Here is an 18289-nt window from a genome sequence, read left to right as displayed (position 1 = left end):
GGAAATCGGCTGTGGCCTTCCAAAGTAACTATCCTGGCATTTGCCAGGAGCGATTGAGGGAAATGAGGGAAAACCTGAATCTGGATAGCCGGATCGTCGTCCTCGCGAAAGCACTGTGCCACCTCGCGCGGTGAGTTCGTCGTTGACTGCAGACGGACGTTCACTGATACCTTCATGAAAATTCGTCCTTCACCTCTTAAGTGAAAGACACCACTGACGCAAATGCCTTCACTCACCACATTCTGTTTGCGAACAGTACAAGTTTCGAACTGAATGTCGACTGCTTTGAGATTTTTTGCTGCAAAAACAGTATTAAACAGTGGATTTCACATCCACTTCGAAAGAGCTAAAGTAGACAATGAGAAGCAATATGGCGTGCTCGCTAACACAGTCTACTGCTGAATCAGTCAGTTACTTTCCACACAGTCCTCATAGTACCTAACTTCGAGATAATTTGGTACACTTGCTTCAATTGTCCTCCTCCAGATGTTCACTCATTTTCTCCTTTCCACTTAGGAGAAGCTACGAAACAAGTTGTAGGCCAGCGACAGACAGCTTAAAGTGACTGATGCTTCAACTGACCTACTTGTATCCTTACTGGACAGGTTTCCAGCTTCTACAGCTTCCTATAGCAGAGGCAGACTAGACAGATGTGCTCAAAACCAGACAAATCTTCACGTCTACCTCTACATCCTTATTCTGCAAACCACTGTGAACCACATGGCAGACGGTATTTCACACTTCTCGCAGGTCCATTCACTTATAGAGTATGAGAAGAATGATAGTTTAAATTCCTCCATGCCTACTGTAATTAGTTTAATCTTGTCTTCAGGAACTGTGTGGGAGTAATACATAGGAGGTTTTACTGTGTTTCTAGATTCATCATTTAAAACAAATTTTTGAAACATAGTAAAGCAGGTTTTCTCTCAATATAGTTTGTGTCTATCTTTAAGTGTCCCATGGGCCAAACAAAGCCATAACCATTCATGCTGGCCTTCCTATTTATACTGAATATGCCCTGTTAGTCCTATTTGGTATGGGTCCTACAGACTTGAGCAACATTCTAGGATAGTGCACATGAGCATCTTGTAAGCAATCTCTTTTGTAAACGAATTGCATTTTCCTAGTATTCTATCAATGAACTGAGGTTTACCACCTGTTTTACTTACATCTGAGGATATCTATCATTCCATTTAACATTCCCACAAATGATTACACCCCAGTAAGTGTATGAGTTGACTGTTTCCAAATGTGACTTCTTGATATTGTAGTCATAGGATACGACTTTTTTTCATTTTATGGAGTGTACAATTTTACATTTCTGGACTTTCAAGGCTAATTGGCAATCTTTGCACCATTCTGAAATCTTATCAAGACCTAACTTATCATTTGTGGATCTTTTTTTAGACAGTATTTCACTACAGATAACCGGATCACCAGCTAGAAGTCTGTTACTATTAATGTTGTCTGCAAAGTCATTAATATACAATATGAACAACAAGGGTCCCACCACACTTCACTGGGGTACATCTGAAGTTACTGCCACATCCGTCAATGACTCTGCATCCGAGATAGCATGCTGCATCCTCCCTACCACAAAATCCTCAATTCAGTCACTTTAAAGTGCGTTAAAACACGAATAAGTGCCCTCACTAACTGTATTTGGAAATTATTCTTGTTTCACGGTTGTTATATTTAACTGATTCACAAACAGTCTTGCAAGAAAGACACCCTTTCAAAGAGGAAAGTCAATACAGCCACTCTCCCACAGCTATGACCAAAAGAAGAGCAGTTTGGTATTCAGAGGACGATTGAAAATGATACTCACTGCACCTAACAGTATTCTCAACATGTATCAGTAATTACTTTTAAGATCCTGCAAGGGAGTCTTCATACCAGGCAGAAAAGTTTCTGAATACAAATCAGTACCAATTCAGAAAGCACTGTTTGTGCAAAACTCAACTTGCTGTTTCTCACAGTATCCTGCAACCCACAGATTAAGTGCAACAACAAGATTCAACATTCCTGTATTTACGGAAAGCATTTGGCATGGTGCTCCGCTGCAGACATTTAATGATGCTACAAGCATACAAATTAGGTTCTCAGATGTGTGAGTAGCTAAAGACTTCCGAGAACAGAACCCAAGATGTCCTCGACAGTGAGTGTTCATCAGAGACAAGGGTAATGTCAGGAATGATACAGGGAAGTGTGATAGGACCACTATTGTTCTCTATCCACATAAATGATCTGACAAATAGGGTGAACAGCCATCTGCGACTATTTGCTGCCGACACTGTAGTATGTGGGAAAAGTCATCGTTGAATGACTGTAGAATGATACAGAATGGCTTAGACAAAATTTCTATTTGGGGTGATGATTGCAGCTTGCTCTTAAAAAAAAGTAAGTTAATGCATAAGTAGGAAAAACAATCCTCTAATGCTCGAATACAGTACTCGTAGTGTGCTGTTCGACACATTCATGTCAATTAGATACCTAGACATAACACTGCAAAGAGACATGAAATGGAATGAGCACGTAAGGACAATAGTAGAGACGGCAGTGGTCGACTTTGGTTTATAGGGATTGTTTAAGGATAGTGTAGCTCATATACAAAGAAAGTAACTTACAGAACACTTGTGTGACTCATTCTTGAGTACTGTTCAACTGTCTGGACTCCAACAGGTTGGATTAAAGGAATAGATTGAAGCAATTCAGAAGTGTGTTGCTGGACTTGGTACTGGTAGGTTCAATCAGCACTGAAGTATTACGGAGATGCATCGTGAACTCAAATGGGAATCCCTGGAGGGAAGACGGATTTCTTTTCATGAACAGCTGTTGAGAAATTACTGATACTTGTTCTATGGGCACAAGGCTGTAGTCTAAGGTATAGTTCTTCGCTCAACATTTCGTCTTCCAGTACTGGAGATGTCATCAGAGGTTTTAACGACTCAAAGCAGTTACAGTTCAGCAAGCTGAACTGTTTACGTGTATCCGTGCAATGGTCTGTCCAGTTTGTGACGTCACCAGACTGCTGCCTACGATCGCAGAGTTGCGCTGACATGTGTTACGGACGTTGTAGTGGGGAAGAGTTGGAACTATTTGTTTCATTTAGCACTAAGCCACACAACTTGTGCGTTCCAATCCTTCTCCTTTTCTGTTAAAGTTTTTTTTGTGCTTTTGAAGTTCTACGGCCTCTCTGTAAATCCTAGCACAGCACTGATTAGATCTTGCTAACACCATAGCGCCACAGAAATGAATTTGGTGGTTCCCTGTCCCCAGAGCAAGATCTGCTATTGCTGATTTATCTGTCTTGCCCAGGCAACAACTGTTTGTTTCCTTAAGGTGGGTGTTAATGCTTCTTTTCATAGTTTCTATGTACACTTGACCACAAGTAGAAGAGATTATATATATTCCTGCTGCGGCAAGTGGTGGCGCTATGTCCTTTGTAGTGTTCAAACACAGTAGAAGCCCGATATAACGTGGTTGTCGAGTGACACGCTTTACTCCCATGTCGCAGTGCATCCACAGTAAGCCATGTAATGACAAACAACACATGGAAAGTTAGGAACAACACATAATGCAGTACTATAGTATTTTAATTTAAATGACATTAGAAGTACAATATTTCAGAAATTTATGACATAGGGTACAGCAATTCAACAAACTTTACTCAAATGTTGACCAAACAAAAACACGAATTTCAAAATGTTACGTAAAGTACACTTTGAAATACAATATCATATTTTACAATACATCCTGCAGGATACAATACATCATCATTCTGCTCCTTTAAAGAAGATGGTTAGGTTTCTTTGGAAAATCATTTCGTGCAGTTTCTTTGGTGTGTATTGTTTTCGACTCATCAGGTGAAACAATTCAATTTGGTTTGGTTCACTTTGTCACTCCATCTACGTAATCACTTTATTTATATTGTCCATCAATTGTTCCAATGCTTTCATTTCGAACAGCATCAATTACGTCATTGTTGTCTATGAACTCTGAAATTGGTCCTTAGTTGTTGTTGATGACGGCCCAACAATTAAAGTGTTCAAGACCAATATTGCACTGTAAACCATCACATGCAGACTGTTGTCCTTTGCTGTTGAAATCTATGTCACTGAAGAATTTATCTTTTGCATTTTATTCTATGGAACACTTGTTCCAGCAATCCCTAACAGTGATCAAACCGATGCTTTGCAATGTCGGACAAACTGAATATGCAACACCCTTAAGATTTACAGATTTCAGGAACATTTCCATTTCCTCATTTGAATTTACAACTGAAGTGAGCATTTCACAGCAATAACCAGCCTTAAATGCTCGTACAATACCCTGCTCCAACAGCTGAATTAATGCCGTCATGATTTTTTGACAAAAACAAAGTTTTTATTCTTTTATCTTCTCACTGCAACACATTAGTAAATGCATGAGCTGGACAGTGATCAAGGACTGTTAGAGCTCCCTATCTCAGCTTAAGTGACCTACTGTGTTTCGTCACTGATGGAACACACTCTTCTTGAAACCAACTGATGAAAATGTCAGACGTCATCCAAGCATTCTCTGAATGCCTGTAAGTGAATTGTAATGATGATATGTTTATAGGCTTCCCAATTTATTTGTGGTAAAGAGAAGAGTTATTCCATCTTCATTCATTTTCAAACGCATCTTATTTTCTGATTTTTTTTCTCCCCCCCAGAGTACTGGTTGGAAGCATTCGATACTAAAGTGTTGTTTCATCACAATTATACATTTGATGCTCATTTAAATTTTCATCTAGCATTATTTTGTGCAGAATTTCAGGAGACTGTGAAGCAGATTCACTGTTGCAAGCCCTTGCTCTTCTTCTATGGTCATTTTGGAAATTCCATGGTAACAGTTCCATCTCAAAAACCATCTTCAATAAAATTCTTCAGGGTATCAGACCGCATCGTCATAATTACGTTAACGTAAGGCCCTGATCAAGGCTAGCTGCAACGCTGGCCGAAACGTTGGCGCATTTTAAAATTATGACGATGCGGTCTGATACCCTGAAGAATTTTATTGAAGAAGACAACGGCCGCAGAAGCCTACGCTTACATCAAAAACCATCCACCGAAAGCTATAAAATCTTTGTTGTCATGTAAGTCAAAGTGACATTTTTAGCTTGGGCTTAATAATTGACCCAGAAAGTGGCATATTTTCACTTCTCTTTATTAACCTATAAAGGCATTCGCCGAGTTCACCTCTTTTCCTAGTTTAGTGCTTTTTCTGTCCATTCCCACACAACTTTCAAATGTGCTTATAAAGCTTCTGAGTTCATTCTCTTCTTCCACTCATCCCCAATCGTTTCCCAATGTGCACCACATTCACCTGATAACATTCCTTTAGCTTCACCATTTTTCGCATGCTCAATAATATTTATTTATCATTCAGAGAACATGCTTTCTATTTCTGTGATGTCGTAATAAGCACACACAAATTTGGACAGAGAATGAATAATTTATGATCCATATGATCATTGTGTTCATTTCTCTTACTGCCAAACACTGTTGCACAGTCACTTTGTTGACTGCGTTACAATGTTAACTGTGAGACTGCATCAAAGCTTATGTCCAGCAACAATCCTGATATGTCGATAAGACAAACTACATGGTGAGTTTAATTATGTTCATCTATTTTGCTTAGTGTTCAGAGAGCATGGAGATTGTAGCAGTAAATTATACTGCAGAATGGCTACATGCAGACTGTAATTAATATTTGTTATAACCAACTTCACTTAAATACACACATCAAGAAAAGTTATGCATCACCTCAGTTCCGAGAGTTCCAGAACCTGTACAGAAAATTGGAATACGAGGTGCGGCTAGAAAAAAACCGGACTGATGCAGGAAAAAACATTTATTTACAATTATTTACAATTTCATGTTATCTCCTTCAATGTACTCTCCTCCTTGGTCTCTACACCGCTCCATACGAATTTTCCACTGTTCATAGCAATGCTGCAGATCATTTTCGGTAAGTCCATACATTACTTCCGTCGCTTTTTCTTTTACTGCTTCAACAGTCTCAAATCTAGTTCCTTTCAAAGCTGACTTGACTTTAGGGAAAAGAAAAAAGTCACAGGGGGCCAAATCAGGTGAGTAGGGTGGATGATCTAAGATGGGAATGTTGTGTTTTGCCAAAAACGTCTTCACTGACAACGCACTGTGAGCTGGGCCATTGTCTTGGTGAAGGATCCATGACTTTTTTCTCCACAAATCGTTCCGTTTTCTCCGTACTCACTCACGTAGGGTAGCCAGGACGCTAATGTAGTAATGCTGATTCACTGTTTGTCCCTCTGGTACCCAATCAATGTGCACAATCCCTTTGATGTCAAAAAAAAAACAATCATCATTGCCTTGAATTTCGATTTTGACATTCGTGTTTTTTTTTGTCGTGGAGAACCAGGAGTTTTCCAATGCATCGATTGGCGTTTAGTTTCGGGATAGTAAGTAAAAAACTACGATTCATCGCAAGTAATAACATTTTGTAAGAAGGTGGGATCACTTTCAATGCTTTCCAGGATGTCAGAACAAATCATTCTTCGGCGTTCCTTCTGTTCAATTGTGAGACACTTTGGAACCATTTTTGAACACACTTTGTTCATGTTGAAACTTTCATGAAGAATCTGCCTAGCACTTTCCTTGTCAACTCTTGTTAACTCAGACACTGCTCTGATTGTTAAACGGCGATCTTGTCGAACAAGTTTACCGATTTTTTCAATGTTTGCATCAGTTTTTGCTGACAATGGTCTGCCAGTGCGAGTGTCATCACTGGTGTCTTCGCGGCCATCTTTAAATCGTTTAAACCACTCAAACACTTGTGTTTGCGATAAACAATCATCGCCGTACACTTGTTGTAACATTACAAACGTTTCACTTGCAGATTTTCCTAGTTTGAAACAAAATTTGATGTTAACAAGCTGTCCTTTCTGTACACTCAACATTTTCCGACACACAGACAAAACGTCAACTACTTAAAACAGACGCCACGGGCAGACTGAGTGCAGGAGGCTGATGAAACTCTAGCAGTAGGCGGAGCGAGAGTCACGTGACAGGCCACGCGACTTTCAGCCTTATTGCATTCGTTTTATTGTTTCACCAGTACTAGTCCGGTTTTTTTCTAGCCACACCTCGTAGAGATCAACATAATCATCATTTCCGCCCTTTATATTGCTCATGAAAACCACACATTGCATGTTCTGCCACCATACAGCGAGACCTTCAGAGATGGTGGGCAAGACTGCTGTACACACCAGTACCTCTAATACCTTGTAGCACGTCCTCTTGCATTGGTGCATGCCTGCATTCGTCATGGCATACTATCCACAAGTTCTTCAAGGCACTGTTGGTCCAAACTGTCCCACTCCTCAACGGCGATTTGGTGCAGGTCCCTCAGAGTGGTTGGCTGGTCCTACACTACAGTGAGTCTCAAGTGTTACTAGTCAGTTACCATCATAGAGCCAGCTTCAGAGTACTGTTGTCAGGCTGACGAGTGGTATAGGCTTTTACTGTGCAGTGGACATACCGTTCTCAGAAGTATTAAACTGTACTATTGTATGTTACTGTCCACTCTTCATGGTATTCGTTGTTACTGAATCTGAATCTGAACAGTGTACCTACTCACAATGAGGTGGACTATGGTGATTGGTTGTACTTAAAACAAACAACATTCTTTTACGTTAAAACTATCCAGAAGTTCTATGTTGTTTTCTTCTGTCCATAATGAGGTTGCAAATGTGATATAGTGTTTTGATCAAGATGCGTGTGTGAAAGGCGTTTTTCAAATAGGAACGTGAATAAGTCACAACTACATGACAAACTGAGTGCCAAAAATCTGCTAAATTGTATGTGTCTGTCCATATGGTGACAGGTTGTGTGAGATATAAATTTTTATTATAATAAATAAAAATAAAACAATAATAATAATGATGAATAATTTTTCTATCTATGATCTGCGTTTTTTAGAAATATGAAACCAAGCCACATGCAAAATGTTTTGGTACCTTGTGTGACTAAACTGCCATGTGGAGTGTTCCAGTCCCCCCCCCCCCCCCCCCCCCCCCACACACACACTCCCCTCTAACCTTTCCCCTCTTTTTGCTCAGACAGCACAGTGCAGTAGCAGGGAAAATGTGCACTTGGGCAACATACATCCGCATGCATGCAAGACCTCTGCACAAGTACAGAACCCCTGGTTTAGACGTAGTTCTATGCTCACAGGGAAAAGTTTTTAGGCTTCTTCAGTCACACAATTGCATTTTTCACGGCGAAACTACATATTTTATGTGAGAAAGTCATTATTATTTCTCCGCAGAAATTCACTTTAAAAATAGTCGATGAATGGTATGTTAGCAGTAGTTGTTTCAATCTACACAAATATTTACAAGCAGATAAAAAAACTTACAAGAAATACTTATCTATATTAAGAACTTGCAATATCATATGGCACAACACACAAGAAACAAAGGAGATGTGCAAGCTTATTTATTTGACATAACTATATCTCACAACGCTATCATGTTATTCAGAAACTGCCAATATTTTCTACCACATCTAGTTGAGTTTTGTCACAATATACTGCAATTTTTCTCACTCTTTCAAGTTCAACATTTTTTTCCATTTAACTATTCTATCACTTGTAATATTGTGGCTTCTAATAATATTATCTTGCGCTAGGCAGCAAATCTAAATCAATCAATTGCCTTCAGTGCCTGTTTGTATACACAGAAAACTAAATTTCAGCTATTAAAGTTATGTTGTACTCTTAATTAGGATGCTTTCTACTGTCTCTATAAGTGATCCACATTTTACTGTGCTCTGTCCATTCACCTGCAATTTTAATTATGTTTTTAGAATAAGTTTTTTCCTGGTTTTTCTGTCAAAAGAATCATATACAGGGTGTTGAACAAAGTCTCCAATACCTTCAGGTGTGGTGCCAAAACAAGAAAAAAAGTCCAGTAAAAATGCATATCACAAGAACGAGTCTTTGCTACTGTGGAACACCCAGCTCTTCTACTGCAAGCTCTTTCCTTCCATTTTTTGAGAGGTGGTAGGTCGGACCAAACATGAAAAACTGTCCACTAAACATGGGCTTCAAAATGCATACCTACAGAGCTATGAACACTTCTCCATCTTTGCTACTGTGAAAGACATCTCTTCTACTGAACAAGTGCTCATAGTTCTTAAGTCATGGATATGTTAACTGGACATGTTTTTCTGGAATTTTGATAAATACTACCACCTCTAAAAATGTGGACTACTTTTCTTTAACACCCCATATATCCACAAAATCGAATTTTGCTGTTTTCAACTGTTTCAAGTTGTTATTAGATCTGGCACAGAAGCACTTTAATGAGGGTTTCCTTTCAGTGGTCTCAAACTCTAAGATACTCATGTTCATATATTACTGCTGCTGGCCAAATTTGCTGCTGTCTTTCAGCAGACAGAGATAGATAGAGAGGGGGAGGGGGGGTCCATACTAAGAAAATGATGCATTTGCTGTCAAAATACTTACCACCACCTTCAGACCCCTGGTTTTGGAAGGTATTAGAAAGCCGTAATATTCCACCAGCAACAAACTGGTTGTACAGTCCTGTTGCCTGTTGTGGGGAATTTTGATTGTAATGCCTGTGTGAAGAGAAATCACATTTGATTTGCTGGAATGAAGGAGTATCTCTCAGAACTACACGGTAACAAAATATCAATACTAATTTAAGGATTTAATTCACATGCCCAAGAAGGAAAAAGCATTTACCCAGGTAATCCTTGTAATTGATTTTAATAGAAGTTATGACATTATTAAAGCATGTTATGGAAACAAAAAGGTGCTACAAACATATGCTCCACAATACAGCATTGCCAACAGTGGTACTTTTCCTGTGATATTCCTCATTTTTTGCCCCACTTATTTTCACTCAAACAGAAACTGGTAAATGACCTTCATCAGGCATTTGTACCAATAAGAATATGCGTTAAACACAGTATGGCTGCAATGAAAGTGTTGTCATAACCAAATGTAACTGGAATTTATTTAATTTCATTCAGGGTCTCCCATTGAATGTAATTCAGCTGTTATGTAACTGACTATTTCACTGGGAACATTAATTTATTACAGAACAATAAGTCAATTATTGTAACATCACAATATTAATTTTCCTTTGTATCACATGTCAAAGATAATAACAAGAGGGCACTGGCTGCCCCAGTCATGACACCTGGAAGCAAATACATGTGTTCCCATGTCACTCCGAACCCCACACACATCAGGGATCTCAGCCAGTCAGCCAGACCTTTATGAGTATAGGTTTGACACACCTAGGTTACCTGAGCTGAGTGCTGGTCATTTCCATCAGTTGTCTAATATCATATGCTCTGGGCATGCTTCAGAAAACATCATTAATCATAACAGCCCCATGTTGTGCATCTCAGATTGGGTTACAGAGTTTGACTTTGTTTCATCAAAATAGTTCTCTGAGATTTCAAGTTTTCTCAGGTTGAGATTCAAAATGTCACTGAATCAGTTTTTGTTGTATGTGAGAATAAATTTTACTTTACTCCATCTTATGGCCCGAAAATGCACAAACAAAATTGACATGCACCATGTCACAACGGTGTTCCAGGACTGCCCAAGATGATAACTGGCACATCGGCATAGCCTGGTTCTGTGTCGTAAGCCCTCACCAGATTTCAACGTCACAATCAATCACCAACCAGTATACATGACACCACACCTATGCCTTCATACAAGACATACTCCAGAGCAATGCATTCAGCAACTGGAGTATGCAGGATGCAACAATGGGAGGGGGAGGGGTTACACCACTTGACAGCATTGCTCTTCTGTGGCAAGCATGAGGACCCCCTGGACAAAGCTGTGTCAATCACATGTGAGGAAAAAATGTTTTGCCGGCCAGATTCACACCTGAAAAGGTGCACTCTGGCCAACCCATCTGGACAGCCAAAATGATTTCCCAGAAAAACATGTATGTGGTTGTGGTGGTAGAGACCTCTCACATTTTCAATCAAAAATCCAGCGCAGTTTGCTACAAGGTATCGTCTAAAATGAACAAGAGAGCCTCGTGCTGGTCAAACACTGAATTTGGCCATGCTGGTAGCAGCTATAGCCCATCAGCATTTGCATGCTGGGTGGTGGAGTGGTAATAAGTGTCATACAGGGTAATTACTGAGAAAGAGAGCCCACCTCTGAAGTTGTGGGCAATCCTACCAGGTAACATGGAGCAAGGACCAAATAAGGTGATTAGGAGGAACCTTGCCCCACACAAGAAAAGTGAAACTTTTTAATTCCGTACATAATAGTCAACACCACCTTTTCCACCTGCGAATAACTACGCTGCACTACAAGAAAGTATCTTTGATGTATACGCAATGGGCTGTTCAGTGCCATCCAGCTTCCGATGGGACAGAATCACACCAATGTCACACTGGGACACAACACAGGCCAGAGTTAAAGTTTACCCAGTGTATAAGAAGCCAAACAGGAAGCAGAGCACAAACACTGTTTGAGGGACTGTAAAGCCTGTTGACCCTCTGCAGACTAGACAAACTTAATGCCATTTTGACAAAGCTGCTTAAGAGGATGACAGATGTGCATAGTCTGGGGAATGAACTTAGCATAATACGAAATCTAGTCCAAATCCTTTGGACTTCAGATCCTTTGACACCAGCATGTTGGCAATGGCTTTGATGTGTTTGTCTGTAGGGATGAGCCCATCTTTGACAAGCACATGTCCCAAATAATGCACCCTTGGGATGAAAAAACTGCAACGAAGGCCATCCTTCAGAAGGCTTTAGAAAACCATCTGTAGGTTTCATAAATGCTCCTCCTGTGCAAAGCCCATAACCACATAATCTCAAGATAGTTTACACAACAGATGATGTTCTGAATCACCTGCTACAATTATCGCTGATAAATTTCCAGCACGGGTGAGATTCCAAAATGCAACTGATTAAACTGGTAAAGTCCAAAGGGGGTGCTGAGTACCGAGATAGTCTGAGAAGCTGCACTGCATATAACAGCAATTGCAGGTAAGCATGATGCAAGATGATGTGTGAAAAGTAATAACCACCAGACAACTTCACCAGCAACTCCTCTGGTCACAGAACAGTATAAGAATCCATGACACATTCCCTGCTGACCAACTGTTTAAACTCACTGTAAAGTTGCATGGCATCGCTGAGCTCCTGAATCCCCACCAAAAGGGAGACCCACTGACTCGACGAAATAAGAGAAATGATGTCCTGAGCCTGCCAATGCTGCAACTCGGCATTTGCCATGTTGCGCATGAAAAAGGGACAGGGCAGGAGCAACAATGTAGGCACCACTGATGGCTTAAGAGAAATGTGTGCCTCAAAATTTTCTGCCTGGCCCAAGGCATATTCAAACAGTTGATTGTATGACCGTAATAAGGAGTCCAACATCTCAAACAGGGACTGATTAAGACACTAAATGGACTCTGCCAACTATCTGGAATCACACATTACGTGTATCCCCCATGGCAGTTGTCCGCAATATTCCGCTGCAATAATCACACCAGCTTATCTGCCTCCATCACGATGTCTAGTGATAGGGATACTAAAAAGAACACTGCAGAAAATGTACATCTAGATTTCCAGGAGGGAGTTTGGAACCCAGTCGTCCTGAATATGAGCCAAGTGCTTGAACTATTGCTTCTACTTGCTTGGTTTGTACGAAACAGCTATGTAAATTTGAATGTATGGTGTCATGTAGAGAAATTATGCACATGGATACTGAAGAATTCAAGAAAGGACATGAAAAAGGAACAGTCACTGGATAAGGAATCTTAGAGAAGAGCAAGATGGCTTTGCCTCCATTTTAATGTGCCAGAACTTACATCTAGGCATGATAATTCCTCAGTGAATGAAAATGTTTTTAGCATGTTGTCCACAACAATGCCATTACAATTATAATAAACATTTCATCGACACACGACCAGTACTTCAGTCGATCAAGCCACAGTTTTACTGTGAACAAAGCTGGAATTCCTTCTCACATAACTGAGAAATTTTTCATAACACCTGCTTCAAACAAGTTCTCTCTTTCTGATTAATATTTCTTTTCTTCCTTTCTTTTCCAAATCCTTGGATGAAGAAACTGTTCAAAAGTTACAAATTTTTTACTGCCTTTTAAGTCATAGTCATTAAACACTCCACAGTCCTAATTACTTTGATAGCGGAATTAACAATGCTGGGGGAGGAATCAAGTGATGTATTCAGTTCTTGTTAATCACAGATGTAACATACCGGCCTGGATTAGTATAGTTACAGGCCATCCTCATTTTGCAGATCTGCACATAATCAAAACAGATACAGAAAGATTTTGAAGACACTGGAATGTAAAAGCAATGCATTTGGATACCTGCATGTGAAACTCACCTTTTGAATTATGTTTTTTGTGCTGACTGTTGTATTTTTCGTCACGACAGTTGTAAAGTGTCACGAAAGAAAAGTGAGTAAAAATTTACTTGCAAAATAAAATAAAGAGATAAGGAGATACTCTCATTATGCTTCTGAACAGTGATCTGATGAGCAACAAAGATCTCATGATGATTTAACTAAAGCTGGGTCTCCACGGTGTAGAGTTTGGGGGATGGGGAACTTTATGAATAGAACTTTTATGAGTAGTAGTCATGAAGTTTTAATTATCACCTCAAAAAACAAAGTTATTAATTAATTTTTTGTTTGCCTTGAGGTACATGTCTGCTGATTTGACACGTTTTGAAATCCCCACACCATAGTACTGTATCACTCCACCAGAAGAACCAAAACAAAATGGCACAGCCCACCAATACACTAAAGTATTGCACTAGAACAGTAACAATGCTGCAACTATCAATGCTGGACTGGAGGAGGTTACTGCAACAATTCAACCTCATATGACATAACAGTTAGGTGACAGAGACCTTCCAGTACAGCCAAACAAGTGTAAATGATAAGAACAAAAAGGTACACACACACACACACACACACACACACACACACACACACACACACAGAGAGAGAGAGAGAGAGAGAGAGAGAGAGAGAGAGAGAGAGAAAGGAGTCATAGGAGAAGTGGAGGCCCTGTTGCTCAGAGACCAGCATATAGAATCAAGACAAAAGTGGAGAACACAAAAATCAGTCACAGATCAGTTTTCAACATCTTACACGTCATTCTTACTATGACAAAGGTTGATGCTCACCGAGTTCTGCAACTGTTCACACCTATTCAAAAAACCTACCAAACTGAGGCAGTAACAAAAATGTTGCACCTGTATCAACCTCAATTCAGATAACTCCTTTATTTGCCTATCACTGTGGATGAGTGCTGTGCGTATCACTATGACTATTTGTCTGAGGAACAAAGTAAGCAGTGGAAATATGAATCAACTACCATCAAAAAAGTGAAGACCCCATCACCATCGAGTACAAGGTGTTGCTGAATGTTTTTGGGACTAACATGGAGTGGTGCTAACTTGCTCTATGCAAACCGACATATGTGCATACTATAGAAATATCCTTACAAGCTTACAGCAGGATGTCAAGATGAAGCACTATAGGAAGCTGTCCCAGGGGGGTATTTTTTGCTCCATGACAATGCCCCAGATCATTCTGCATGGGACAGTTACACATGTTGCTTCTCTCAGCTATCAAATTTTGCTTCAAACATAGAAATAAATGGATAATATGCTTCTGTAAAAAGCAGAAGAAAAATCTGTAATGATATTTTCAAGCATTATAACAAGTATGTACTAGGAAACATTTGGAATGAATAACAGCCTATTCTCCATAACATGAACCTTTGCAATGACAAGGATATCTTAAGTGATTAATTGAAGAGGATTAATCTAGTGATAGGCCACTTAATAAACAAATTTTGTAGGACATTTGCTCTCCACATAAAAGCTGTGTATATGTGAGAGCTTACAGTTTGTCAATGGTCTGATTTCTTTCAAACAGTACATGTGCAAAACATGAAGCTGATGCAGAATAAAGCTCTTTACCTTGTGTGACCTAATATCATGGTACATAAATAATGAGATATGAGAAACAGAGAACATTAAATGGAGTGCATTTATAAAATAAGGTAAAGTGGAAAGGATAGTAAAAGTTCTATGGTTTCAAGAAGTTTATGACATAGTCATGAAAGTTTATAGACAGGCAGTAGAGCCACAGAGAGAATACATTTACTCCTGTATGCAGTGATTCTATCCTTAAGAAGGAATATTCAGGTCCACAACCCACTGATGGTGAGATCACTAGAGACAAATCACAAAATCAGAAAGTAGGTGGTACAGGACGAAACTGTCTGTCTCTTTTTCAAAGTAACCGTCTCAGCTTCCTCCTTAAGCAATTTAGGGAAGTCATCGAAAACCTAAACCCAAATAGCTGACTAGATTTGAATGCAAGTCCATTGCCTTTATCACTGCACCTCCTTGCTTGGTTTTTGCTCCTAATATGTATTATACCAAAATTATATAAATGAAAGTGACCCAGAAATCTCTGAACAATCATTAAAAGAAAGGAAATTTTGAGAGAGATTTAAAAGCAAACTGGATAGTCAATTCTAGACAGTTAATGACAGTTGTTTTTCATTCCAAAAACTGAAATATCAATTAAATTGGTAGAAAAGTATTAATTGTGGAACACTACATAACATAATTAAAACAAAGATTACAGCTTAAGGAAATTATTTGATGCTTGAGAATCATGACCTCTGAAAACATTAGTTCCCTGCATACTGTCCGAGTACTACTACAGGACCTGGAGTGATTTTACCTTCCCTTCAGGAAATGGGCTTTTAGCCATTCATTTTTTTCGTACGACAGTTTCAAAAGCCCAAAGCAGTAATGTTTTTAATTTCATGTATGTCAGCTTAACTCCAATTGTTCCTGTTCCAGCAGCTATACATACACGTTTTTAATTGCCACAAAGATGGGTGTGTATGTGTGTGTGTAAAAACTAAATATTTACCCAAGCATTCGGTGCCCTGCTGCCCCTAATGAGGCTCTCTGTGTGGCAGGAGACATTCCAATCTGTGGCCGCCAGTTTCGAGAGTCATGAGCATTCAAGTCCTGTGGTTTCAGCACTCTTGGTGGTTCCCTGTTGGAATGAAATAATAGTCAATTAACACACATGTTCAATACATGCAGAAAACTCAATAAAAGTAACTTATCAATATTTTTGCTATAAAACAAATGAGGGATTAGCATTTAATGACAGTGTCACAGGACTACAATTGCTGCCTGGTCACTTTTAGTCCACCTCCACCAAATGCAGCATGATATCAAGTGCATAGGTGTAACATGAATTCAGTTTCCACCCAATAATTAAAATACTTTCAGTGACTGCTCATGCAACTTAGTATGCACAACCAATAATAGTACCTTTATTTACCACACTATAAATAATGTCACAAATACTTCATTAACCAAACAATATTAATCTCCATTATACAACATATGGTGGCTTGTAATGGGTGGTTATAAATAAACTGACAGTGTTCCGAGTGCTGCAATGCAGTGCTATACATCATAGGATGCTCAAACACTTTATATATGTTAATTATTCAGTGGTTCTGCCTCCAGGTGAACACATGGTGCTGTAAGCGGTGAGAATGTAGTGTGGGTGCAGGAAGAGGGCTAGAACCATCAAACACACAACGGTGGTTCTGGAACATTTATTAGGAGACAATCACAAGTTACAACATGTGTTCAACATGGTTTCTTGACTCAGCAACATGTTGCATTCGTAACATAGCATGGTCAATGATTGCTTGCATCATATCCCATCTAATCAGAGCGATGAGCCATCATATACCATCCTTGAGATCAGGAAGAGTCCAGAAAGACTTCACACTCATTCCTGATAGAAAAATCTTTCTGATATCCTCACAACCAGAAGACAAATGGATTTAGTTCAGATTATGTGTAAGGCCACACATCTTTAAATTGCCTGGACATGATGTGGTTGTTACCATAGGTTTCTCGAAGCAAATCATTCACGTGGCAAGCAACATGTGATGCTGTCAAAACTTGCATGAAAATAGTGGTGTGGACACAGTTACGTTCTTGCAAAGCTGGAATCACGCATTGCACAAGGAGGTCCTTATAACATGAAAAAGACGCTGTACATCTAACAAGCCTGAGATGTGTCAACTCCTTGAAGAAAAACAGACCAAGAATACAGGAGATTTTGAAACCACAGCAAACAGTCACACAAGCTGAGTACAGTGGATGTTTCAGCTCAACATGTGGCAGAGTAGAACTTCATATGTGACAGTTCTGTGCATTCAGAGCAGGGTGCAGAGTAAAATGTGCCTTGTCCATCCAAAATTATTCTCTGGCCACATATCATCCATTTCCATGCATGCCAAAAAATGAAGGGCAAAGTCACAGCACTGTAGCCTATCTTGGGGCTTTGTTTGGTGTACATTCTGAATCTTGTACGGGTATCTGTATAAAATACACTGCAAAATCTTCTGAACTTTTGACCAGGCGAGAGAGAATTCCCATGACACAATTCAAACAGTGGTTGCAGAATTTGAGGCATATGCTGCACAGTTGGCTGTATCAACAGCAACTTAACAACTGCCACTGAAATGAGGCAAAAACCTGTTCCTGCTGAACCACCTAATTCACCTGTTTCTTCAAATTTTGTGATCATATTCTTTAAGCCATTTATTGAAATGGAGTCTCTTTGCACTGTTTCTGTCAACAGTATTCCCACAATACAGCACTGTTATTTCTGTCATTCTCATAAAACAACTTTTCCAGCAGTGCACAGTCTTTCTTATCAATAACTATTATGTTTTGCTGTGGAAAACAAGAACTTCCATAACCCTTTACACCAACAGTCACTTCAAGAAAGGAATCAACATATTTCACCCAGGGACAAAAAGCATACTGACATCAAAACAGGAAATATTTCACACTCTGACTGCTGACAGTGTCATCATTCATGTCGTGGCAGAAAGTGGAACTTCTTTTTTTCCCAGCATACTCCAAGACTGCACTGATTAATGTACATATCTAAAATTTTTCAGTACCCTGTGATGTATGAAACCTGCACTGCAACACTCAAATCATCATCAGTTTAATTATAATCATGTGATATAATCAGCAATGTGACAGACAGTATCCTATTGAGCTCATCCATAAGCAGACCCCCTGTGCTCTCTCTTCCTCTGAAACCAGCAAACCTGATAACCAGCTACTGATCACTACTCCTCTGATCACCCCTTGCATCATTCC

General features: G+C 39.5%; 1 protein-coding gene across 1 annotated transcript in view; it reads right to left on the bottom strand.

Annotated features, from left to right (window-relative positions):
- Positions 1 to 18289, bottom strand: part of LOC124608105 (5'-3' exoribonuclease 2 homolog) — a 419776-nt gene that overhangs the window by 205769 nt on the left and 195718 nt on the right. The window contains exons 17-18 of the mRNA XM_047139960.1: positions 16011 to 16139; positions 9535 to 9647 (exon numbers count right to left, since the gene is read on the bottom strand). Coding sequence (XP_046995916.1) covers positions 9535 to 9647; positions 16011 to 16139 — 242 coding nt within the window. The remainder of the gene's footprint in view (positions 1 to 9534; positions 9648 to 16010; positions 16140 to 18289) is intronic.

The sequence above is a fragment of the Schistocerca americana genome, chromosome 1 (assembly GCF_021461395.2).
Source record: "Schistocerca americana isolate TAMUIC-IGC-003095 chromosome 1, iqSchAmer2.1, whole genome shotgun sequence".
Classification (NCBI taxonomy): domain Eukaryota; kingdom Metazoa; phylum Arthropoda; class Insecta; order Orthoptera; family Acrididae; genus Schistocerca; species Schistocerca americana.
This window is presented reverse-complemented; position numbering and strand designations above follow the sequence as displayed.